Source organism: Gobius niger (assembly GCF_951799975.1).
Source record: "Gobius niger genome assembly, chromosome: 1".
Classification (NCBI taxonomy): domain Eukaryota; kingdom Metazoa; phylum Chordata; class Actinopteri; order Gobiiformes; family Gobiidae; genus Gobius; species Gobius niger.
In genome coordinates this window covers 41240225-41267507 of record NC_136852.1, presented here as the reverse complement: position 1 = coordinate 41267507, position 27283 = coordinate 41240225, and the positions used below count along the sequence as shown (strand labels likewise).

Sequence of the window (27283 nt, the reverse complement as noted above, 5' to 3'; positions counted from 1 at the left end):
ATACATTTGATAACACCGCAGCAGAATGCAATTAGGGGGAAATGTGTCCATGAAATTGTTAGTGTGTACTTTTAACGAACATGTTTCACAATGAAAGCCAGGAACGAACAAATATGCATATTATTGTTGTTAATATTTTAATTTTAGATCAAATTTATTGTACTCACCGCACACATTCAAAAACACTGGATGGATCTTCTCGGAGGCAGTGGTGATCCCACCACCAGAGCAGCAGTCCTGTTCCTCTTATGTTCTGCAAAAAGTGACAAATGTTGTTTATGAGCACTAGACACTGAGGAATAAAATGGCATCTACTGCATTTAGAAGTTCCAGAGTCTTAAGGATTGAGATTACTCTACAGAGATTAATAAAGGATAACTTAATTTCCCACTATACTTACATTGTTTACATGACACAAGGAGAAACACCTTCCAGGAATTGCTAGAACATTATTGAAGCTCTAGCAGTCGGGGAAAAACTTCCTCAAGGCCGTCCAGAAATGAAGCCAGCAGTTCAGTTACAGCCACTCATTGAAATTCAGCTTTTATCTGAGAACAAAATACAAATAATGTATATTAGCAAGCGCGCAAAAAAAACAAAACAATAAACAGTAAACAGTTACACCACCTCATCACCGACAAGCTCTCTCTTCCACTGGGCCCAGCATTGGTTTTGTCATGAATGGGGCTGTTTTTACGAATTTCTCTCCATATTCTTCCAGTTTTCCTCCATTTCTTCTTCACAGTCACCTCCTTGAGGCTCCTTTTGAAATATGTTAAGCTTAGACCTACTTAATCTCCAACATACTGCATAAATAAGCACACAATCAAAACACGTTTGCTACATATCCAGGTTGACCCAAGTTGTGGAATTTTATAATCCAAGTTTATATGCTAACACATTAAAGTAATTACTTTTTGTCATGTGCCAATAAATAAAACCAAGGGTTACTCCCTCAATTTAATTCACATACTTTATTAGGCATTTTGAAGCACACCAGAGGTATTTAAAAGCAGTAAGTATGTATACAATGTATTAGTATAAAAATACATATTAAAACACATTTCATCTTTCTGCCTTTACTGCACTAGTGCCCCCTCTCTCATCCTCCCCTGACAATGCAAGTGAATGTGAATCTATAATTATTATAGTACTGCATTTCCAGACCTTCGTGAACGCGTGTTGTCTCCACGTCATGTTCACGGAGACACGCACGTGTCATACACCCACACCGAGCATTTACTCAGAATGACAACACAATAATCATTTCATTTTAACAGTGACGCACAGACGTTTGACGAGCATTTAATGTAAAACTGGGCCAAAACGCAGACCGCACTGACAGTGAAAGAATCACTTGGTCACGTTCAAACCTCCATACGGAGCACGGGGCTTTACCAGCCCAGTGACCGAGACGGGTCTGCGGCCGGAGACACATGCAGTGACCGCAGAGCGTGGCCTGTTCTTGGGCTTGAACTGCGCTAGCTTAGCTTAGCACCCCTGCTAGGTTAGCTTAGCACCGCCGCTCCACTAAGCAGAGAAAAGTGGCGCGCAGCGTTGTACAAAACAAATAATAACGTAATGCGGAAATTATCGGCAGCAAAGTCATTGCTTGAGCGGTTAAAGTACTTGCTAAACAGTAAAATGACAGCCTTAGTAGTTTACCTTTGCACAGACACGAACTCAGATGAAACCTGTGGCATCACTAGCTCAGTAGCTCCCTCTTCCTCGTCTCTCTCCTCGTCTCTCTCCTTTCTGGGAGACTGGCCTGGACTTCGCCTGCTGCCTGCTGGGCTACACGAGAAAATATGACCACGATGAAGCTTTTAGAGCAAATTAAAAACCCCACTCTAAGACAACTTTCTTCAAATAGCCCACCCCTTTTGAAGCTAGCTTTAGCACCGCATGGCTTACTTTACAAAAAAAAATATATCCATATATCCATATATGGGCAGGACATGGCTTAGGGTGATATTGAACATATATTATATTTGACTAAAACACAAGTGAAAGATTGTTTCCTTACTTTAGCGCGATGCTCAGCGAAGAAACGTTCACTCCATTTGAAAACAAAACTGTTGAAATGTACCGTAGGACGGACTGATGTGGATTGTATTCTTCCGCCAGTTTTGTCCAGATTGATTTTTACCAACATTTCTTAAGCTGTTTCAGTAAGAGTTATTATTAAAAATAAGTATTCACTCTCAAAAAAGCTGAATATTATTTTATATTATTTTCTTGCACTATATGTGTGGCGCAGTAATATGGTTGTGGGGTTACAAGATCCGGTCTCTTTCTAAAACTTACCAAACTAAGTCAAGTTCACATTTAAATGTTACCCCAACACACCTCAAAGAGTTATTCACCTTTGAACTTACTGACATAAGTTAAACATTTAAAACAATCATTGTCATGTGAAAACAAATTACACTCTTACGTTACAATAACAAAATGGGCATACGACTTTTAACAGTGTGGTCCCTCCCCAAGCTTAGACCGTACCAGACAGGAAATAGGGTTTGGGCGGCGCACATGCTGGTGTTTTGAGTTCTTTAGTACTGGCACTAGAGCGGGACATTGATATATTCGGGAGCTGGATAGTTTTCTGACTGCGTTGTGAAGAGGGTTGAAAGCTTTAAAGGGATATTTCAGGATTTTTGACATTGGGTCTCATTTCCTAGTTATCCAGAGTGTTGTTGATTTCTGGAGATTTTTTTTTTCCATTTTTATTCATACAGTCCTTATATTTGAAGAGTTTAGTGGCGCTAGGCTAGTGCATGTCTATGGTAACTAGTAGCCTGCATTAAAAACAGTCTGACTTAAGCACAGTCACACTTATGATACCAGCCGACCGATATAAATGTCTGTGTTGATCGAATAATTTTGAAATATAACTGACCTTGCATCACATGACTTACTGCATTTTGAAGGACTATTTTCCTGCAGATCACTCCGCCACTGCGTAGCTTGCAACCACGAAGCTGAGGCTGCTCAAAAATAAATTCATAAATTCTTTAAAATGCAAAATGGTTATAATTATTCTGTCGACAGACATTTATATCGGTAGTCCGGTGTTATACGTGATCTGCCTCAGGTGCTCTGTGCTTGGGTCAGACTGTTGTTAATGCAGGCTACTAGTTACCATAGACATGCGCTAGCCTAGCACTAGCCTCAACAACACTCTGGATAACTAGGAAATGAGGCCCTATGTCAAAAATCTAGAAGCTTCTTGACTGGAGAGTAGGGCTGAGACGACTAATCGATTCATCGACGACTAATCGATTATTGAAATAGTCGACAACTATTTCAGTAATCGATTAATCGTTTTCTGGTTCACACAGACTCAAATAGAGCAAAAATGACATGAAAATGTAGTATTTTTGCTGAAAACCTACTTTGTTTTTCATAGTAAGGGTCTGTAGTGTTTTGTACATTGTACATTTCATAAATATCCGTCTGTGTCTCATCCAATCAGAAGCAGAATTAGCGCCAAGAGCCTCGAACAAACATTTACTTTAAGTTTCAAGTTTCAAGACATCAACATGTCCTCAATGTCACCATTCACAGCCAAGCGATAAATCGATGAATCGTAAAAATATTCGATAGATTAATCGATGACAAAATAATCGTGAGTTGCAGCCCTACTGGAGAGCAACAGTAAAACGCCTCATTTGAAAGCTAAGACTTACAAAATGCATCTAAACTTTTTTGTCAGGCTGTTGCCGCGGTATTGTCATGTTTTCGCCTTGTTTTTGTCGCTCATTGGTCGCTCATTGACGTTTTGTTTTGTTGTGTTTTTGTTTCTCTTTCAATGCTTTTATTGTCACTTTTTTTGTCAAGTTTTTGTCGCGTTTTCGTCCTCGTTTCATCACTATTTTGACTTTCTTTCTTTTTTTTTTTAAGCTTTTAGATTTGGATAAAGCCAAACTGCAGAAAATGCGCCCGGTTCAGGTGGGTAGCAAGAGGTTAAAACAATCACAATGGAATGGAGACGGCACAGTGGTGAACTTCAGACTTTTTGATTTTGATTTTTGATTTTGGTCTATGTTCTTACTTTGACATGGAATCTAAAAAGTTGAGGAACAAAACTTAAACATATTCAGTCCTGATGCCGCGTTGTGAACTTTAAAGACCAAGAGAAAGTTGCACCGTGATTCCTCTTTACAGACGGCATATTGACGAGGCGTAAAGTTGAATTATTGACTCGGAGCATATGCGTCGCCTGTCACTCGGCATCAGGCGCAGATCACTCCACAGTCACACCGGGACACATTTAGAAAGACAGACACCAGACAATGGAGCTGAATAAGTCATGTTTAAGTTCATTTAGACGCGCAACCCAACAGCACCCACTTAACCACGAGGAGAGTAAGTGCGATGGAGGATTTTTGCGGGAATGGGAATCGAGAGAGGTTTTTCCGTCTCCTTGGATTATCCTCAAAAGCAAACTTTACTTCAAAGCAGATGTTTATCCACCGACAACTTTTAGCGGTTCAAGGTTGACATCAAGTATTCAAATCAAATTTAAAAGATGATGTTTACAACAAGCCTGTGACAGTTTGGTCAATGTTGGGATTTTGTTGCTTGATTTCACCTTAACATCTTAGTTTTAACGTCAGCTCAAGGCGAGACACCGCAGACGAATAGGGAAAAAATGTAAATGTACAGATATAAATTTGAAACTTTTGCTGTGGATCACTGGCATAAATGTGAGAAAAAAATACATTGCAAGTTTTCTGTCATTTTATCTTTTCATATAAGAACAAGGTGTTTTATACCTAAAAAAGCCCCAAATTTCACATCTTTTCGGCGACGAAATCTGAATAACGGATAGAGCTACATTCAAATTTATGGTTTCATTTTATTGATAAATGAGCTGCCAAGACTTTTCAGAGGGGATTATGGATTTCTTGTTTAGTTTTAAAACAAGCTGTTTTTCAGTGGAAAAATTTGTAAAAATTTAATTTTCGCCTTTTTTTTTTTACATTCAAAACTCAATAAATGGGGCTAGGGATTAAAGAATAGAAAATCCCTCTGAAAAAATCTTCCAAGTATTGTTCAGTCCAAGGCTGGAAAATTTGAAGTCTTTAGGTCCGACTGACGTGGACATAGTGTCGCCACAATGACAGAAAAATGTGTTTTGAGAAAAAGGCCCTTGAAATTGCATTCTCCCATATAAGTCTATGGGGGAACATTGAATCAGCGCAATATTTAAACATGTTATTGTGAAGATTAGGCATATTTTCTGTTTCCGGGTGAAAGCTTATATGTTCAGAGACCAATTTGGCCCAAAACCTGAAAACTGAAAAAATTTAGTTTTGCCTGTAGTGTCTCCCCTTAAAAAAAAAACAGCCCAAATTCTGTTTTTTCGATATTTATTTGCTGACGTTGTGTCGCTTTGAGCCAGATTTATCCAGGAAGTAACTCCAACATGGCTGTGTTGCTCCCTGGTCTTTCCCACGCTTATTCATTCACAAATGCTGACAGGTTTGGTATCTACGTGTAGCACGAAAGGCCGGTAATCTAAATATGTTCATATCCTTTGTGGGAGAAAGAAGCGGCTTAAGTTTGGAATAATATACATAGGGCGTTTTCTCCACTGTCCTACACTTTACAAGCTTGTACTTAAACATATTCTGAAGGTTTTTTATTTAGAAGGATCTTTACATATCTAATTCCTGCCTGATTTATCGAGTATTGAACCCAAAAAGCAAAGAAATTAGATTTTTTCTTTTGTTTCCGTTAACCTTTTGGCCAGTTGTAAAAGCAAAAAAGCAAAATAATTTCCATTTGACCTTAGTCAGTGACTAACATAACAAAGTGTTTATGAGACAGCCCTAAATATTAAAAAAGGTTCAATATTTCTATCCAAAGGCTTTCGATTTACGCCCTTGGCCCATTTTGCAAAGCGCAGTTGAAGCGCCATCGTCGCACTGGAAATGAAAGGCTCTTCGTGCTTCGTCACATTTTCCAAGAAAACAGCGAACTACAGGTACATTTACTTTAATAAAAGTGTGTTTAGAACTCAGCAGCTAATACTTTGATTAGGATATTCTTTAAACGCATGCAACGCTCTGTCGAAATGAAAACTGTTATTGATAATAAGCCGCGTTCTTCATGTATATATATTTTTAATGGCCGGTATTTCTTGTGAATGGCAGACATTTTACGACCCAGCCGGCCAAAGTGGCCGACAAAAAAAAAGTCTAGCGGAACCTCTGAAATTGCTTATTAAAAAACTAAACCAAATCCAAAATCTCTCTGAGCAAATCTTTTTAACTAATATGTCACAAAATAAATCCACACATTTAAACCTGGCTCTGTCCACTATTTAGATTTTAGTCGCTGAAAATATAAAAAAAATGTGGACATTTTTATGCATAAAACGCCTTATTTTTAAATGAAAAAATAAAACGACAGAAGAGTTGCAATACATTTATTCCTCAAAGTTTCAAATTGATATCTCTAAATAAATAAAAATCCCATTCACCTGCACCGTCTCGCCTTAAAGTGCATTTGACAGCTTTAAATGCTTTTTAAAACATGACGTCAAGTTCATTAGTTGCATAATTTTCATTTTGTTTCATCGAGCAGCAATTTTAATGAAGAAATGTTGGAGAGAATAGCTACAGGAAGTAACATGGTCGGCACGGCAACAGTTTTGTTTGCTTACATCTCTGTCACTTCCTGCCGGTGTCCAACTAGGAAGTGAAACTATAAACGTCACAAAAATGGTCAAACTAAAGAAAGCTGGGTTGAATCTTTAGCAAAATCTTAAATATAATTGTGTTAATTATGTTTCAGCCAAGCTTTTGTCCAATGTGTCACATGCTCTTTAAACACATTGACAAAGCAGTAAGTTTGAGGAGCAAATATGAACCAAACTTTAAAATGTTCAAAAGGAAAATTGCGTTTGTCCTGCTTAACTGTGCTAAACTATTACTCCTGATCTCGCCGTTCACCTGCACAGAACAGTACTCAAAGCGCCTCCCGTGGGCCTCTCCGGATCTCTTCCTGAAGCGCGCTCGTCTCCGATCAGCAAACATGTGCTGAAGCGCCGGCGGACATCTCCGGGCCGCTCCGCTCCTCCGCTTAAGTCAACAGTAGCAGGTGCGCGGGAAAAACGTCGCTCGCCTTCTGCGCCGTAATCCATAAAACATCTTCCAGCCCCGCGGAGCAGATGGGCGCGAGCGGCCGCCCCGAGACCGCGTCTTTAAATATTGACGAGCGCTAGCGTCATTAGCATTAGCTCGAGGTATAGGAGGAAGTGGAAACATAGGGACATGGGGAGCGTCATGATGGAAGAGATCAGATTTTTTTTTTTATTGGAGATATAATACAATGGAGATTATTTATTGTTGACTTCCTGTTGTCTCTCTGCAGTAATAGTCGGGCTGTGAGGAGCTGGAAAAGATCGAAGCCGCTCAATTAGAGGTGGGAAATATATCGTCTATACAAGGTTATATCGAAATTGCTGTTTGGATGATTTGCAAATTTACAATATCGAGTTTAACGCCAATGTCTAGAAATGGGGAACCAAATGCGTTGAGAGAAATTTTAAAAACTTTTTGAAAAAATGTTGTAAAAAAAAAAAAAAAAGGGGAAAATTGGGGGCGGGAATTTGTGGGAAATGTAGAAAAAATGTTCAATAGGGAGGAAATTGGGGAAACAATTTGGGGAATGCTTAGGGGGGAAAAATTAGGAAAATTTTTCCCAAGGCCTCTCCCAAGGGAGAGGCCTTGGGAAAAATTGGAAGGGAAAAATTGGGAAATAATGAATAACAAATATGGAAATTTGAAATTATATTTTTGAGCAACAAAGCGATGTAAATGTAGATGTTTGCAGCACATTTTTGCAAAAATAGCGCTTGCAAAAATAAAATTCTAGAACGGGAACACAACCTAGTTACAAAGTCTTTTCAGAGAAATTTTGGATCTTATTTAGTTTTAAAATAAGCTGTGCATTAGCGGAAACATTTGTAAAAATAGAAATTTAGCCTTGTTTTTTTTTTTAATTCAAAAGTCAATAAATCAGGCAAGAACCCCTTTGAAACAGCCATAAAAATGTTGTTCAGTCCAAGTTTGGAAAGTCTGGAATCTGCAGGAGCTACTAAATTGGAGATATTGTCGCACCAATGTGAGGAAAATGCATTTTGACAAAATGGCCCTGAATAAATCTATGGAGAGACATTGAATCGGTGAATAATTAAACATGATATTGTGAAGATTAGGTACTTGGCTCTAAAATAAATGGTCATGTTCAATATGATAATGATCAATAAGGTGAAGCATGGCCACAAATCCGTGTATGCCATTTTCCAGCCTCCGTGTGACTGAAACCTGAAGGCCCTGATAGAAAGGCTGATATCCGTGTGTGTTCATGTGCCGCTAGCAGGTGTCTCCCCCTCCCTTTGGTTTTCTTATGCATTGCAGCGTTATTGTGAAAACACCAGGTGAGACAAGCGCGCAGTCACTTAACCTCTCAGTGGGGGGGGGGCTATAACGCGCCTGTGTGTGTGTGTGTGTGGAGGAGGGGGGGGGCGTGTGTGCTAATGGAAGAGCGGAGGGAGGAGGGAGGGGAGCAGCAGATGCCTCCTGTTTAAGGCCCTGGCGCAGCAGCTGTTGGCGCAGATGAGGCTTCGACAGCGCTCCGAGTTCAAGTGCGGACACTCTGCCATTCCTATAAACACGGAGGAGCGGGGGAATCAGGCCAGTTACAGTCGGGTCATGGAGAATCGTGCCAGAAAGAGAACAGCGAACAGTGCGGAGAGGTTCATCCTAAAATGACTAACAACCGTCAAAATGCTGAGGTTAAGATCTGGTTTATGCTTCATTTCTCTGGGATTAGGCCTGTCACGATAACAAAATCTGATGTACGATATGTCGAGGCAGGAAAATATCACAATAAATGATCAAATTGAAGACCTTTGTACACCGCGTTCCGAATAATTATGCAAATTGTATTTCAGTGTCAAAAAGGTAAGGAAAAAAAAAGGTTTTCAATGAAACTCACGGATGGTATTGTGTCTTGGGGCTCTCTGAATCACTGACATTAATCTCAGACGCAAATGAGGATTAGTTGTCAGGTTAAGCCCAGTTAAGGGAAAAACGACTGAAAAAGGACGTTCCACATTATTAAGCAGATCATCATTTTCAAGCAATAAGGGAAAGAAATGAAGAAGCGTGAAATAGTTGAATGCCTTGGACTAGGTTTGAAAACCTTCGATATTTCATGAAAGATCAAGCACAATGAGGACGGTTTCTGCCAGACAAATACATCAGATTAATAGAACAGCTGCTACAAAGCATCAAGGTGTAGGACCCTCCAGAGGCTGCAGTTGTGCATAAACCTTCTATCCTGGCCTCCCCTAAACTGTTAATTGAAGCCGATGAACAGAAACGGCTGCAGTGGCTCAGAAATATATGAAGACTGATTTTCAAATAGTCTTTTTCACTGATGAGGCCGTGTGACCCTGGATGGTCTGATTGATGGACTGGTGGATGGTTGGTGAATGGTCACCATGTCCCAACAAGGCTGTGACATCAGTAAGGAGGGGGCAGAGTCATGTTTTGGGCCAGAATCATAGGGAAAGAGCTGGTCGGCCCCTTAAGGCTCTGAAAAATATGTAGAGTTTCTGACTGACCACTTTCTTCTATGGTACAAAAAGAAGAGCCGTGCTTTCCCGAACAAAATCCTCTTCATGCATGACAACGCACCATGTCCTGCTGTAAAGAAAACCTCTGCATCACTGGCTGCTATGGGCATAAAAGGAGAGAAACTCATGATGTGGACCCCCTCCTCCCCTGACCTCAACCCTATTGAGAACCTTTAGAGCCTCAAGCAAAACATCTATGAGGGTGGGAGGCAGTTTTCATCCAAACAGCAGCTCTGAGAGGCTATTCTGACATCCTATAAAGAAATCCAGGCAGAAACTGTCCAAAAACTCACAAGTTTAATGGATTGAAGAATTTTGAAGCTGCTATCAAAGGGCTCCTATGTTAAAATATAGCTCGACCTGTTAAGATGTTTTTGATTGAAATAACTTTTGATTTCAGTAAATATGACCTCTTAATGCAGCAAATTCAACAAATGACCATTTTCAGCTTTTTACAGCCTATAAATTGTACTGAAACGCTGCTGTGCATTATAATTTGGAACAGTAGATTTTGAGGTGTTATTTTTGAATAGAATTCTGTCATCATTGGGACTTTTTTTCAATCACATTCAAATGATCCTCTAAACAGTTAAAGACTTGAAAATGATGCTGACTGTCATTTGAGTTGACAATGTAGAAAATCTGAGAACAATATCATTTGCATAATAATTTGGAACACATTGTATTGTGTGCCGGCTCGGGTCGGCAACTCGAAACCCATTTTTTGTTGAATTCTCTTACATTTGAAATCTGAACAGTTGCTGCTTTGCTCCTTAAGTTTTTAGATTGTTCACATTGGTCTCCGCTTTTCGGCCACAAACTTTCTTGTTTACAAAATAGGGGCAGGCCGCTAGCGTAATGTCAGCCCTGATCCCACATACATGTTTTTGTAAAGAAGAGGAAAAGCGTGGATTATCCTTCCACAGATGTGTCCTGTCTTAGATGTGTCCTGTCTTGGCTAAGCCCTTTGTGGGTCCGATGCCATGTGAAGGAAGAGAAACCACTTTGTGTAAGTTTAGGTCTGGGGAGACGTGACCGGGTCCGTCAGTATCGGGACGAGAGCGGCAGGGCCTCTGGAGTACCGGGAACACGCTCGGAGCAGCGCGGGGCCAGATGGAGCGGGCTTTTCCGGGGCGGTTTTCCGCACTTGTCGGCGGCAGGTGGCGAGGACGCGGGGATCGCCACGGCGCGGTGAATAATTTAAAGGTGCGGCGCGCAGAAAGGCCGCAGCTGTCGCACATCCTCTTAAAGGGACGGGGCGCATCACTGTTTAATGGGGCAGAGGCGGCGGGGGGAAACGCAGAGGAAGGAGAGCGGGAAAACCGACGGAGACGAACCAGCAGCCAATCCCAGAGAAGACCGGTCTAACAAACTTTTACAAAAGCTGATAAACACAATATTATACAGCACATTGGAGAGAAAATAAAGTGGGTACCAAGTATATACTAGTACATGGGGCAGTGTGGTATGACTTGACCGTTGAATACAGCTTAGCCAAAGCGGCCGTCACTACAGTTGGAATTATGGCCATGGATTTTTGGGGTCCGATACTGATATGAAGGGGTTAATTTGATTTCATTTTTGTTTTTTTAATCTCTCAAAGAGCCTATGGTTAAACATTTATTTGGATAGCAAAAGTTTCAATCATAGAAATATATAAGTATAGAACAATATCTGATAGAGGTTGACCGATGCCTATACGCACCGCTGATATTTTTGGCCCATAATATAAAAAATGACTTGTCTATAATCCTGTGTATGATACTTCGAAATGTGTCAGTGTTGAACTGGGACAGCGGGGGGGCGCTCTATTAGGGGCATAGGGCTGAAATATTCTGGGACATTCAGGTTTAGTAGATACATCAGAAGGAGCTCGTATAAAAGACAAAAATCAGCAGTTTCCAAAACAAAACAGAGCAAGTCTCTATCTCTATGGTTCCGAAATTATACGCAAAAGTCTACAACATATAATATATATAAAATGTGAACAAACTTGTGACCGATTGTCACTGTGATGTTTCTCCGCCCCCCTGAGGCCGAGGAAGTTGTGGGGGGGGTCATTTTAAAGCTCAGACTGAGCTTTCTAAGGAAGTCTCCATCACTAGGGCTGTCACGATATATTTTGGGCTCAATATTTATTGTCTGTAGATTTATTAGCATTTCCCCCCAATTTTTCTTCTTCTTTCTTCTTAGATTTTTAAAAGGGACTAGATGGAAGTTGACATTTTTATACTCACTACTGCCACCTCAGGTCTTACTCGTACCTTTAGTTTCTATTTTGAGCTCATGCATGACAGGACTTCGGACCCAAATTAACAACTTTGACAGTATCTAGTATCGTTAGAGTCAATAATATCGTTTATCGCGATATTTTCCTGCCTCAATATATCGAACTTAAAATTTGTTATCGTGACAGGCCTATCTATCACCTTCGGCTACGGCGAAATCAGCCTTTTCATCGGACGATATCGGTCGGGCCCTAGTTGGGATTGTTGAACCAGAGCTACAGCAGCTCTGGGGCTTTCATGAAGACACACATCAGTGTTTATTTAACACACAGGATTAAAAGCACCAAAAGACAAGAAAACTAACTTTAGTGGCTGGATCTAGCGCCTCCGCTTCACAGCTAGAAGGTCCCGGGTTCAATTCCCACCAGGACAGGGCCTTTCTGTGTGGAGTTTGCATGTTCTCCCCGTGTCTGCGTAGGTTTCCTCCGGGTACTCCGGTTTCCCCTACCACTAAAAACATTTGCAATAGGTGAATCCTCCAGCCAAGTGATTCTGACCATCAGCCTGGCTCCACATCATGGAGATGGGTCCCCGGGCGCGGCACTGCCGTCGACCACTGCTCCTTACGGGTCGCCCCAGTGGCATCGAAGGATGGGTCAAATGCAGAGGACAAATTTCCCTACGGGGACAATAAAGTAAACAAACAAACAAACAAAAGTGTCCAACTAGTGGCTATTGGCGCAATTTTGACGCTTCAGACGCATTAGGTCTGAACGTAGCCTAAGTTTCAGTATTAGCAAAGCTTTGTGTTGAACAACCTTAAAAAGGTGCAGTTCGACTCTGTGGTTTGAGCGCATAATTCTGAACTGTAGCTCTACAAACAAATGCATGGTGAATATTGTTGCTAACTTCTTATCTACTGTGTCAACCAAACTGGGACTGGCACAGGCATCATGCAGCCTTCTGACCCCGCTCTGAGGCTGGATCTGTCTTCTAAACATATCTCTATCTGTAATAAAAACACATCTCCAGTCCAGCCCGTTTGTTGATTTGTCTATAAACAGTTACAGACTTAGAGCGGCTCGTCCCGGAGGTAAACCGGACGTTCCTCTTAATCCCTTTATGGAGGTGCCTCTGAACTCATACATGTTTGATGGGATCAGAGCGGAGCGGGACTCTGGGGTCGGCTGCTCCTCACTGTCATCTGTCGACCTCTGGGATTAAAGGAGCTGGAGATGAACCAACTGGAATTTTACCATCAATCTTTTATGACGGTGAAGACATGTTTACAAGCGTTTACAAGTTAGTTGTTTAGTGGCAGGAATTAAAAAGCGGATTAGGCTGCGCGGATAACATGGTACGGATTGAAAATGGGAGATATTTTTGAGTAGAGATGTTTTTTTTGTGAACATGTTCCGTTATTTTGGGTGTAAGCATTGTCATGCATAAAAAAAACATAATCATAACTATTATTACTTACGTTACTGCAGGCCAAGGCGATCACTAAAAAGAGTGAGCGGATGTTATGCTTTTTGCAGGTATTTGTTTATAATCTCAAACTCATCTTTATCATTTGGTTATTACAGGGAAATATTCGACCTTCTTTCCTTCTGTATTTGATGGGATGAGATGAGGTGCTTTTGACTGTGTTTTTATTATATTGTTTCTCGTGAGTCCCACACAATAGTTTGCTGGTGGCTCACGTGATTTCTCCACGTTAGGAGTCCTGTGTCTTACATCAACTAAAGGCGTCTTATTGAGATGAATTTAAATTAATGTTGCAGAAATAAAAGGGGGGGTAGCGTCACTCCCTGTGGAGCTCCACTGCCCACATGACTGCACAGCTGTTTCATGAAAAAAAAAAAAAAAATCTAAAACAGTCTTCCCAAGCCGTTTTTACTTTGTGATGGAAATGATTTCCTCTTTATTTCTTATGAATCTCAATATTTCCAGATACCGTATGTCCTGGCACCGGTGAAGATACAAAGATTGCTCAAAGATTTTTTGTTTCCTGTAGCTCCTCTTGTGACTCCACTGTGCTGCAGGCGTGGGGGCTCTTGGTGCCTCTTCAGTGTTTCAGAAGAAGACATTTGTAGGTCTCAAATGTCTTTAGCTCAAAAGCTAGCTGCTTGTTTACTTTTTAAAAAGCTGCTTTCTTCAGGACCGTTATGGACTCTCTGCAGTAAAAAAAAAAAAATCCACCGAACCCCACAAAAACACAGCAAAGACGTCCAAATGTATCTAGTAAACCAATGTGGAATATAGAAACCACAGGCAGAAAAAGGAAGGGAAAAAAACGCTGTGCCGAGAGAGAGGGAAGTTGCTGCTATGTACTGTATTGTAGAGCATCATTTATGTATTTTTGATGAACTGTTGCAGTGGAAATAGATCTGCGATGCCATTTTAGAATAAATGCCCGTTTGAATCCAACATTTAGGGCCTTCATTTTGCCTCAGTTCCTTTAAATATAGTGCTTATTGTTTTCTATATATACAATATTTGTCTCAAATGATATTGACATAACACCCTGCTCTATACGTGGCCTTGGCAAAAATACTTATTTGGCGTTTAAAGAGAAGAATTTAAAGGCCCTGTAACAGATCTTTGTAGTGAGCCAAATTGTTGTTGTGTTGTGGTCCAAATATGTACTGTGGGGGTACAGAGCCTTTCATTTACTTAACACATAGTTAGGTTTTTAGCTTGTGGAAAATAAAACTTAAAAATAACATCTTCCTCCTTTTGAATAATAACAGATCATTTCTATTTGAACTTGCGTATAAATAAATGCCTGATTTACGCTTTTCTAGCTAGTTCTAGTCATTAAAATTTCACACGGATTTCTCTGATTGTCCCACAGCCAAGATTTAACCAGCTAAGCTCAAACAGCTCGTCGACAAGGAAATCTCATGTTTCAAAATATGATAAATGATAAGTAAAAAGTCCAGATAATGACTCACTGTCCGACTTGGTCGAGCCTCGGCGCTGGACACAGCAGGTAGTCGTTACGCACCACACTCGGCTTCTCGTCTGGAAAATACAGATTTGAAGGAAAAAGAAAAGTTACCGACCAGTAAGGTGAAGAGATAGGAGAATATATACAGTAATAGCAAAGGCCAGAGAAACGCCAAAGCTAAGACCTACAAAACTAGGACTGAAGCGCCGTCATGCACGAGCTTAATATAGAACTTGCAGTTACGCCTAAAACCTGAGGTGGCAGTAGTGAGTATAAAATGACCAACTTGCATCTAGCCCCTTCAAGGCAAGGGTTAAGAGGTTAATATCTGTATCAGTTTTTTGTGCTTTGTGGATTTTCCGAGGCTCATTATTTGAACTTTCTGTCATTCTGTTCAAACCAGCTCTGAGGATGTTACACCATTGAGCAAAACCAATGTGACCTTTGGATTCTGCATCAAAATCTCTATTCATAGTATTCATAGTCAATGTCTTGATTTAAATATAGGGCTGGGTACTGCTTTTTGTTCGATACCGGTACTTTAACAATACTTGGTTTTCGATACCGATACCTGAACGATACTTTTCCCGATACCTATACTCAAATATTTAGTGTCTAGAACCAGAAATGAACCCGATACTATAAATTTGCAGATCTTCTTAAACGTATTGTTCTACGTTTAAGAAGATCTGCAAATTTATAATATCGGGTTCATCTACAATGTCAAGAAACGTGTGGAAAAATGGGGGGGAAATGGTAGAAAACTGGGAGAAATGTTTGCAAAAATAAGGAAAAAATGTGCCATAAAATTAGGCAAAAAATGAGGAAAAAAAATTGGGGAGAAATATGGATAATATTATTAAAAATATATTATTTAAAAAATGCTAAAATAAGGGGACAAAATAAATAAATTGGGGCAAAAATCAGAAAACAATGTGGAAAAATATTTGGAAATAAAATGTGGAACAAATAAGAGAAAATATATTTCAAAAAGGAAAAAATTGGTAAAATTTTGAAAAAAATAAGGGGAAATAGGAAAAATATTAGTATTAAAAAATGAGCAAAAATGATGGGGAACAATTGGGAAAACGAGGAAAAAATGATCAAAAATCAATTTGAAAAATACAAAAAAATACAAAAAATGGGGCAAATATTGGGCAAAAAATCGGGGAAAAATTGGGGATTTTTTTTTTTTATTTGACCTGAAAAAACCAAGTCACTTCCTTTTAAATGATTTTTTTTTTTTTTTTTTTTTACGGTTCCGTCTTTAATTTTTCCAATACGGGTAGAGCCTAAACTTTTTTTCCGATACCATACTGGTATTGTTGCACAGTACCCAGCTCTACTTCAACATGTGCAAAAGTTAAAGTCATTATTTTTCCTTATTTAGTTCAATCTTAATCTTGTTTTGACACAATTGTATCTTTTCAAACTTAATGGCACGTTCTTGTGTTGAAATCTGGTCGTCGTGTATCATAGATTTTGCTTTGGTCGTGTCCTGCCGCCGGAGCGTTCTCAGAGACAGCTTGCACCCGGGCCGCTCGGTTCGTCTGCGCCGCGGGTTCAGAGTTCGTTTGGGATTATTGATAGAAGCGTTTTCGGCGCGACACGGCGTCCAACTGCCGCAGACGACCGGCATCTGCTCCACATACGGGCGCCGTGCTGACGAGACGCGGCGTGTCCGTAATTACGACGTGCCCCCGCCGCTAAAAAAAAAAAAAAAAGGTCCTTTCCCCCGCAGAACACATGCAGAAATAAAACAGGGAGAAAGAGCCCACAGCGGCGACCGGGGAGTAAATATAGCCCCCGAGTGGGAGAACTGCGAAGGACCAGCGAAGAGACATCTGCTAAAGAGCGTCCGCCCCGTCGAAATCAGAGCGAGTTTAACCACGGGAAATAATTAACAAATATGGAAGGAAATATGCTCGGGCGGGTGTTTTTAGTGGAGACGAAATGTCAGAAATAAAACTTGAGGCGGCGGCGTTGGCAGGAGACGACGGGAAGAGAAAAAAAAAAAAAAAAACGTAAAAGTGTTGCCAAGTTTTGCAACCGAGACGAAGGCCTTGAATTACTTTGGGAAATTAGGGCTGGACAAAAATGAATATGTCAATGTTTTTGGGGGACTTTCTGGATAAAGATGATGAGGCGGTGTTTTTGCAAAGCATCAGAAATATGCAAAAATGTGCTGCAAACTTCTGGATTTGCTTCGCTTTGTCGCTCAGAAAAAGGATTGTCCTGAACAGACGACAAAAGGGCATAAAAAAACTTTCCATGCTTGTTCCCCAGAACTTTTTCCATTTATTTCCCAATTTGTTACAGTATTTTTATTTATTTTATTTTTTTTACAATTTTTCCACAATTTTGTCACCATTTATTTCCAATTTGGTAACAATTTTCTCTCTTTTTTATTTTATTTTTTCCCCCACAATTTTCCGTTTTTTTTGTTTGTTTTTACAATTTACCCCCAATTTCTTAAAAAATGTTCCACATTTTTTGACAATGGAGATAAACTCGATATTGTACATTTGTAGTTCTTCCGCAGCAATTTGGATATGATCCTGTAGACGATATATTGCTCACCTCTACCTGCAAAAGCGATTTGAGATTTGCTTTAATGCGAGACGCTGCAGGGGAATGGGGGTTAAAACATTAATTTAAGGAAAAAACGTCTGTCATTTTATGTTTTAGACACTTTGCCAATATTTTCAGCTGCAAAATCTAAGATAATGAGTAGAGCCTGGTTTAAATTCATGTTTAGTTTTTAAATGAACTTACGTTTAACCTAAAAGTGCTGTGTAACTGTTCCTGAAGATGTGCTACATTTTAAAAGTATTGAAAGTATCGATTAGAGATGCACCGATCCAGGTTTTTTACTCCGATACCAATACTGGGGTTTGAGTATCTGCCAATATCCGATATTTACCGATACCAAGAGACTTTCTTAAAAGTGGCTTACTTTGAGTGAAAATTTGAATTGACTCATTTCTCCATTTTAAGATCAATAAAGTCATATTTAATCGTCATGATGTTACAGATCAATTATCAGTTACTACTACTACTGATAGACTCTTGGATAAACATTTAACAAGGATGATTTCTCTACACTAAATATCCTGAGTATATGACAGGCTTTAGGTTACATAAAGTAACTCACATGAAGTGATCTGATCATTACAAATATGTTAGATCAGTTATTTCTTAACCTAAAACATAAACACTTGGCTTCAGCAGTGGTTATTTTATTTTACTAGGCCATTTTAGGTATTTCTATCATAGCTTCTGACCCAGCCTTGATTAGTTTTCATTAGCATTAGCATGAGCCCGCTAGCTTTTTGTGCGTCGATCAAAAATACATGCGAATTCTCCAGGTCCTCAGCTTTAAAATTACATACAGCATGTCCATATTCACTTAGATTTAGGTGGTAAAAGTTTGGTTTAAAGGCGGTGAGAGCCAAAACTGGTATGGGTTCAGTATCGGATATGTGTAGCCGATACCTGATATCGTATTTTTTCCCGAATGGGCTCAGATATCCGATACCATAGGTCAGGGGTGTCCAAACATTTTTCATGGGGGGCCACGTATTGGAGCGTACACGAGGTAAAGGGCCATGGGTCGGTGGTTAGTTCCACGAAACCTTTGAGTAGCAGAGGTTTAAATTGTGCCTCATGCCTTTATTTATGCTTAAAACCTTAATGCCAGCTCTGTCTCACAATAAAATGCTAGTTGTTTGGTTAGAATTGTGTAGAATTATTACATATTAAATAAAAAGGACCATCTCTGATGATGTGAACCGATTCAGCAAGCAGCCCGAGGGCCACCAAAAATTGGTCTGAGGGCCACATTTGGCCCGTGGGCCGCACTTTGGACACCCCTGCCATAGGTAGTATGGGATCGGTGCATCCCTAGAATCGATACTTGGTATTGAGACAAAGATGTGGCGAGATATGGCAAAACGATCTGTTGTCCCAGCAAGTTATTAGAGGAAAACATCTGTAAAACTTCAAATTATGTCTTTTTTTTTTTCAAAGCTCGATAGTTCAGGCAGGAATTACGATTGGAGCGACTGAAGTAAAGATGTTGTTAAAGAGTGGAATGAAAACCTCATGTAGAGAAAACGTCCCTAAAGTTTAGTCACTTTGTCTGCACTTGTGTGTATATTTCTCCCGTGTTTAGCCGCTCCTGTTTCCCACAAAGGAATATTTGGATTACAGCGTCATCTCGGTCACAGCCTTTCCTGCTACACGTGGATACCAAACTTGTCAGCATTTGGGAATGAATAAGCGTGAGAAAGACCAGCCATGTTGGAGTTAATTCTTGGAAATCTCCATCAAATGATCGTGAACGGATGGATTAATTGTAAATCACAAAGTCTGCCATTATGTTGCTGATATAACGCCCTCTGCAGAGCTTCTTATTACGTGTCGAAGCTGCCATTTCAGTCTTCCCTCACATGCTAAAGTTTAAAAAGCAAACAAGTGAAAGCAAACAAGTCCCGGTTCAGCCTCATTTCAGATTTGCTGTTGGCTTTCGGCGTCGTGTGAGACTCACTGTAAATCTGTTCGTTTACGATGAAGCTGCAGACGACTGCCTCGCTGCTCCGGCCCAGAGCGAAGCCGTTCCCTTGCAGCACGATGTCGAACGACTCTGAAGGGAAAGCGAGACGTGGAACAATCACTTTAAAGCTCTGATGAAACCACAGACAAAAAGAAACAGCACAAAACAAGGCAAAATGTCATGTGTTTAACGTTTTGAAACGCTCCGCAGTCGGTGAGATTCTGTTGATCGAGGCGTGCAACAGCTATGAACTGTTTTTCCATTGAAGAAAGTCAATCTTCAATTTGAGCAATCAGCATAAACTCGTCTCCACTTACGATTCACACAAACGCTGGACGGCTCCACGCTCAGGATCTCGGTGCACGAGCGCTTCAAGATCTGGAAAAATGAAATAAAAGATCCAGAGTTCATTAACCAGGCATAGAATGATATTAGTTACAAAGGTTTACACTTGCTTTGCACTTTAAAAGCGACTCAAAGCACTAAAGGAGCTGGCTGACTAAATCTGTTTGAGATAGGGATTTCCCAATCTGATATTCAGTATCTCTATCCGTAGCTGATCCAGGCATTTTGGGAGTGGATTTGATTCAATGACTGGATCAGATCCCCCAAAAGACGGCCCTGAATCTGTGGTCCTAAATCTGCAGCGGCAGGTGGCGGTAGGGCGGCCTATGAGTTTCCACCCGGTAAACTCATAGGCCGGAGCAACTACAGATTCAGGACCAGAGCTACAATGCTATCGCTAAGCTAGGCTACTGCTGCTAAACTAAACTTCCTCGTTTCCTTTGCAGTGCTGCCATTTCGGAGCAAGAAACTCAGGCAGAATACAATGATCCAAAGGGTGATGAGAGCGCTTTCAGTGTATGTGCAGCCGTGTGTACTTTTGTTTGCAGAATAATTCCACAAGTTGTTGCTAAAAAGAAAATGCATGGATTAGAAAAATGATCCTTAATATCAGTCACTGGGTCCATGATCTCTCTATACCAAAAATGTCCTCAAAGACAAAATATTTTTTCCTCTATATAAGAGTATAGGCCTTTAGAATGCTGTGATGTCACCTGCAACCCAGCAATAGACCTGAATGGCCTTTAGGGGCAGATAGAGATGAAATGATCATACAGTGCAGAGAAAATGTTAGTACACAATCTGGAATTTCTAACATTTCTGCCTTAATTGGTCACTAAATGTGGTCTGATCTTCATCAAAATCACAGGAATGATTAAACAGTGTCTGCCTGAACTAATACCACCCAAACATGATCACATTTTTATTGGCCACAACATGTAAACATACACAGGAGAGCGTGGAAAAAGTAAGTACAGTGAATCTCACTGAACTGCAGCAGTTTTGTAAAGGGGAATGGTCCAAGTTCGAACAGTTTGGGAGAAACACACAACGTCATGTGTGGGGGAAAAAATGGAACAGCACAACAACATCAAAACCCTTTCCCAACCGTGTAGTCTGGAGCAGGAGAATCATGGTGTGGCTCAGTTCTGTTGCCTGGGGCCTGGACAATGTGATAACATTAATAGAAAAAATCACGTTCATCGTGATATTTTGCAGCAAAACCTGAGACATTCACAACATGCAACATGCATGGAATAAGTAAGTGAACCTATGTATTAAATATCTGCTGACCCTTCTTTTGCAGCAATAACTGCTTTTCTGTAGTTGCAGATTAGACGCTCACAACGTTCAGGATAAATCTTGGACCATTCATCTCTTATAAAACTGCTGCAGTTCAGTCAGATTCAAGCGGTGTATTTACTTATGCCTCCCTGTCCTGTGAATGTTTACATGTTGTGGTGGCCAATAAAATATGATCAAATGTAAATGTTTGGGTGTTACTAGTTTCATTTCTATAAAATATCCCCTTACAGCGACACTGAGCCGGTGGTTAACAGTAACCAATTAATCAATTGATGAAATTGAGCAGAATGAGCATCCATAATTGTGATACATGGTTTCCGATAACAAAGACAAAGACGTATTGCGATATATTGCTGAACAATATTTTGTCCCAGCCCTAACACTTATGTACACTTTGCATGTACACTGTACAGCATTAATAAACCTCAGCCTCAGAGATCTGAAATACTTTAGTCTGAATAAATCCTCTGAAGGTCCGAATCTGGGCCCCGGTCCAACAGCTGGGAACTCTGCGCTACACTCGTCATCATTCAGTCACTTCAAAATTACACTTCATTTGCTTAAAGACTCTGAATCCCTTGTGGAAACCCTGACGAAGCCACTGGGTAAGATTTCTTGCTGATATTGTGTCTTTAAATGAAGCTTAAATTGAACCCGGTCAGAAATGAAAACAAGTCCATGCCCGATCACCCTTTAAATCTAAACTCGTCAAAACCACTCAAAATCCACTTCCGTTTCACCGTGTTCAAACATCTCTGTTCGGGCCCGGGGCGCGCGGCGACGCCTCCTGCTCCGCCGCGTGTTAATGGGCGAATTATGCAAAACTATCACATCCCGCGAGCGCGTTAACGGGAGCGAGGATCAGGGGCATTATCATATAGAGAGCCCTCGGACAGCGGCCAAACGAGACGCCAGGACTCCGTAAATCACCCGGGACAAACTATGCAAATGTCGGCCCCAGAGCCGAGAGAAACGGCCCCGCCACCGCGAGAGAAGGGGCTGTCCATGCCGTCCAAAGCAAAGACGGGCCTTCCGTTTTGCAGCAAACGTTGATCATCTTCTCAGGCCACACGCTGAAACTTTTGCTGTCGACTATTGTGAATATTATGGTTTTCATAGCAAAATAAGCCATTTTATTTGCAAAAAAAAACTGCCTAAATGACCTATATTTTTACTGACCAAATCTGAATAAAGGAAAGAGCCAGGTATAAATATATGGTTTTATTTTGTTGATATATTGGTTACAAAGACTCGCTCAGAGGGGAATTTGGATCTTGTTTAGCTTCTGAATAAACTAAGACAGGAACTAGATATTGAAAAATCCCAGAGGAGATACCCACAAAATATTATGAAGTTGCTGCAAGAGTGGAATGAAAACCTAATTTGGAGAAAACGGCTCTAAAGTTTAGTAACTTTGTCTGCACATGCGCCCTGTGTATATTTCTCCCGTCTTTGGATTACAGCGTCATCTCGGTCACAGCCTTTCGTGCTACACGTGGATACCAAACTTGTCAGTATTTGTGAATGAATAAGCGTGGGAGAGACCAGAGAGCGCCACCATGTTGGAGGGAATTTTCCAAACTGTTCCAAAGTTCTTTTTTTACTTTTTACAAACTTCCAAAATGTTCTTAATTATTCCAAACTGACTCCCATAAAGAAAACGACCATATTTGGATCGGCAATGCGTCATACAAGGGGGCGTGGCCTAGCTGAGGCGGCAGAAAACCACTCTGACAGACTAGAAACATACTTATCACACACCAAGAAATCAGGTCAATATGGATGTTTTTCTTCACAGAAAATTGTTCAGTAGAAGCGAAAAAACTGCACTCGTTAGCTAATGTAGCCTGAAGCTAACGTTAGCTTCGCTCGCTTCCTGGTTAGCATTGCCCATTTTTTAAGTATTTATGGGGTGTTCAACCACTTTGCTGCTCTCCATGTCTCTGTCTCTTTATTTAGTAGAAAAATATGCATAATTCAGCATTTGTTAAAGTATCTATAGAGTTCGGGAAACTCCACAGTTACCATGGAGATCCGCCATCTTTGCAGCTGTTAGCGTGCATTTCCATTGACTAACATTAGCTAAAAACAGTATAAAAAGTAGAGAATAAAGCTGTGGAAGAACTCCATTAGTTGCTGAGTTACTGCTGGTAAATATATCTAACTCACTGTGGTGTCCAAGTGTTTTAATGTGAACAAAAACTCCAGTATTTTAACTTTTAAGATCTCTTTTACAATACGTTTGTTAAGTGGTGACGTCACAGCTCTAATTCCGGGTCCGCAGATGTGCGAGAAACTACAAAAAAACTCTTTAATACCACAATCAGTATTTCTAGAACTCAACAGAGAGTTACTGAACATACTTATTTATCAGGCCCATTAGCCAAATTGCTGTACCTACTGCTATAAAAGTAATATTCACCAAAATCGCTACATCTGGAGAGGTTAGCGGAGAAAAATGCTAGGTTCAGTAGCTCTCCATTGAGTTTCAGAAGACTTCCGCTTCGGTGTACTAGTAGACCGGCAAATATGCGAGAAAAAAACATAAAAAACTCTTAATCACAACCATCAATATTTCTGAAACTCAACGGAGAGTTACTGAACCTACTTATTTCTCAGACTCATTGGCCAAAAATGAGTCTGAAGTAGTCACTTTTTACTGCTTAAAAGTCACTACTTCCGGGGTTAGCGTAGCTGTTGCGCCGTTAGCCGCTAACCCGGATGTACCGATTTTGGTAAATATTACTTTTATAGCAGTAGCTACTAGGGCTGTGCAATTAATCGAACTTCGATTACAATTGTGATTATTACACGAAACGATTACAAAATTTCGATAATCGAAAATCTTTTTTTAATTAAATTATTATTATTATTATTATTTATGCAAAGCAGACTTTTATTATTTCATGGCGCTGGGATTATTTTCCCTTTGCATTCCACGTGCCATGGCTCGTGCTTTTGCCTGACATCAAAACAAACAGCGCTGTGTGATGATGTCATCAGGCCGCGCTGCTCAGTTTACTTGCGCAGGTGTGAGGGCTGGCCAGCAGGGGGCAGGTGTGAAGCAGAGACCTCTCCTTAATCGAGGCAAACTTGAATCATTTGTACTTTTATGACTGTTCAGAAAACAGAAAATATTCAGCATAGTTTTTTTTATTAATAAATATATAAATAAAATAGGTTAGGTTATGGTGCTTTGTTGTCATTATGCAACTGTACAATGAAATTTGTCCTCTTTCGATACTGCTGGGACGTTGTGCAGCGGAAGTATAACTAATTATAAAGTCCTTATTGTGAAAGTGAGGGATATTCTTTGTTTCCAGGTGAAGGTTTAAACGTGAAGAGCTTGGTTCTAGCAGTTGTTTCTACTATGCTACAACTAAACTGCAACGTTAGCCTGAAACATTGCATCACCAAACGCCCTCCCTTTGGCTCCGAGTCTTTCCATTCCTCAGCCTCTGAACACAACGGGCCTCTCCTCATGAGTCCAGTGACTTTGGGGCAGAAAAATCTCCCCCCTCCCCTCCCCCCAAAAAAAGAGTGAGAAAAAAAATCGTCGCCCCACGCCCTTCGTCCGAGAGGAAAGTCCCGATAATGATCTGGCAGCGGCGCACATAAACAGTTTACAGCAGGCCAAAACACGAGAGAGTGTTGGACGAGAGAGTGAATGGAGTTTCATATCGAGCTGCCAAAGCGTTTGAGTAAAAGGAGACAAAAATGCATAAAAGTAAAAGTATCACAAATTTCTAATTAAGTTAATAATTGTGTTGTTATTAAGCCAGGACTGAATTCACAAATGTAATTCAAAAATGTAGTGCAGTGGAAAGACAATTTCCAACATATATATTGTTTGAAAAGTCCTTAATCCTATTACATTAATAGTATTACAATAGAAAAATGGGAATAATCTGCAAATAAATGTACAGGTCATAAACATTGAGGCCAAAATTATATTGTTTATGCGTCATTTATTGAACAATAAATGAATATATTCATTATTGTGGCAGCCACACAAGAGATTAGTGTCCATTTCGTTTTCTTTAGTTCCGCTCATTGCAATAAATGTTTGCCCCATTATATTGAAATTAAAATATTCTAACCGCGACAGGCCTAATTCTAAAGAAAGCAAAATGTAACCTCTTAGCCCCCACCTGAACCGAGCAAAAACAAACAGAAAAGTAACAAAAAAAGTGAGGGAAAAAGAGACGAAAAGCAAAAAAAAAGCCACAAAAGAGCAAAAAAAAAGTGAGAAAAACGTTTAAAAAAAAACAAAAACAATGAAAGAGGCATGAAAAAAGTGAAGAAAAAGATGCAAAAATGTGACGACGACAACATGTGTTTAGATCAGTTTCGTAGGTCTTAGCTTTCAAATGAGGCGTTACTCTGGCCTGTAGGCTGCGAACTCTCCAGTCGATGAGCTTTTAGATTTGGGTAAAACTGGAGAAAATGCACTCGGTTAAGGCGCTAGCTGCAAAAAGTGATCACCTCTGATTTAAAGGTCTTTCCTCCTAAATAAAGAATGTTTGTCGTGGTCCAAAGTCAAAAATATTCAACTTTCCAAACATATTTGTAGCATCGCAATTTATTAGGTGTTTTTTTTTCGGGGTCACTGTCCTAGAAATACAAAAAAAGTCATTCATGAAATTGATCCAAATGCTTCATAATTAGATGCACAGTGTGTTTCCCACAAATGTCGGACTTTACACAAAAGGAGGGCGAAACGATAAAAGTCGTTCCACTACTCGGAAAAAAACAAACGTAAAACAACTTTAAGCAACTAATTTCAAGAAATCGATAAAGCATTTTGATGTTACAAATATGTTCGGAAAGTTTCAAATGAGAATATTGGAATATGTAAATCGGGTGTATTTAAGTTTCCTCAATGAAAGACAACACTACCAAAAAAAAATCCTCGAAAAGCACATTTTGAATCTTTTTTCCCTTTATTTATTTTATTTTATTTCACCAAAGTAAGTAAGTTTCTATTGCAGCTCATGTGTTACTGAACAAATGTTAATGCGCATTTTTAAAACAAGAGACTACTGTGATTCCCCATTTTTTTTTTTTTTGTATTGCATAAAACGGTCGATTCGATAAAATTGTTTATCACAATGCTTTCTCGCTTATATCCAAGTTAAAGCTTTGTTATCGCAGCTTTAGTTCAGACGCTTGATCCTTGTTCACGCCGCAAAAAATCTGGAAATAACTCAAATATTCTGGAAAATAAGTCAATTTGCCTCTGATTTCAAAAGTCAATTCAACAATCTTATTTAAATTTGTTCTTTTTTTAAATCTTTTATTCAATTCAGAGTGCGATTCAAGTGCCTTAGATTTTGTAACGCAAAACGTGTGTCGGGAAAGGAAGCGGACGCCCACTCACCGAGTTGACGATGCCTTTGAGCGCGTGGAAGCCATCTTTGACCGGAAACACTTGGTCCTTGGTGTCGGCGATGTCGAAGAGCTGCGGACAGTCGGGAATTCACAAATTCAAAAGACAAATCGAAATCAAAATGAGACAAAACGCGACGTCTCATTCCCGCAGGAGTTCAGCCTCTCCGTCCGGCCCCGGTGGAGATTGTTTGGGTTTTTTTTCGGGCGGTGGCGGCGGCGGCGGCGCTGGTGGTGGTGGAGGAGGAGAAGAAGATAGCGGCAGATGGGACGACTGTGGCACACACTTTTTCAAAAAACACACACCACAAAAAAAGAAACTGAGAGAAGAGTCTTTGTTTGGGACTAGAAGGACGTTTATCACGCGGACGGTTTCCAAAAAGACACAGACTGGACACTCGCACTTTCGGCTCCGCAACATGTCGCTGTGGAAATCAGGCCCGCCGTAAAATAACTGCCACTGCTGCTACTTTTTTTTTTTTACAAATACTACTGATGCCACGGCTAGAACTCGCACGGATTATTATTATCTATTAAATAACAGAAGAAAAGTATCAGGTGTCCCACAATAATGAGGAACATGCTTTTCAATGCACAAATACTATATCATTATATGACACAAAAGTAAAGATCTGTGTATTTTCCCTCTAAGATTTATAACCAGTTTTGATGATACTTTATTGTGAAAAATGTATGAATAAAAAAGACTGGACGCAATGTGTGTTCCAGCAAATCCTGCAGTAGAAGTGTTGCGTTTTCACTGAACTTTTGAAGTAAATAAAGTCGACCAGCAACATTACGCCAGTGTGAATCCAGCCCAGCGCTTTTGGACGACATTTAAGGTGTTAATTACG

At 40.1% G+C, this 27283-nt stretch overlaps 1 protein-coding gene across 1 annotated transcript in view; it reads right to left on the bottom strand.

The window, feature by feature from the left end:
• The window catches only part of antxr2a (ANTXR cell adhesion molecule 2a), a 179091-nt gene that overhangs the window by 123767 nt on the left and 28041 nt on the right, over positions 1–27283 (bottom strand). Inside the window, exons 7-10 of the mRNA XM_079568130.1 lie at positions 26422–26502; positions 19709–19769; positions 19386–19481; positions 14841–14910 (exon numbers count right to left, since the gene is read on the bottom strand). Coding sequence (XP_079424256.1) covers positions 14841–14910; positions 19386–19481; positions 19709–19769; positions 26422–26502 — 308 coding nt within the window. The remainder of the gene's footprint in view (positions 1–14840; positions 14911–19385; positions 19482–19708; positions 19770–26421; positions 26503–27283) is intronic.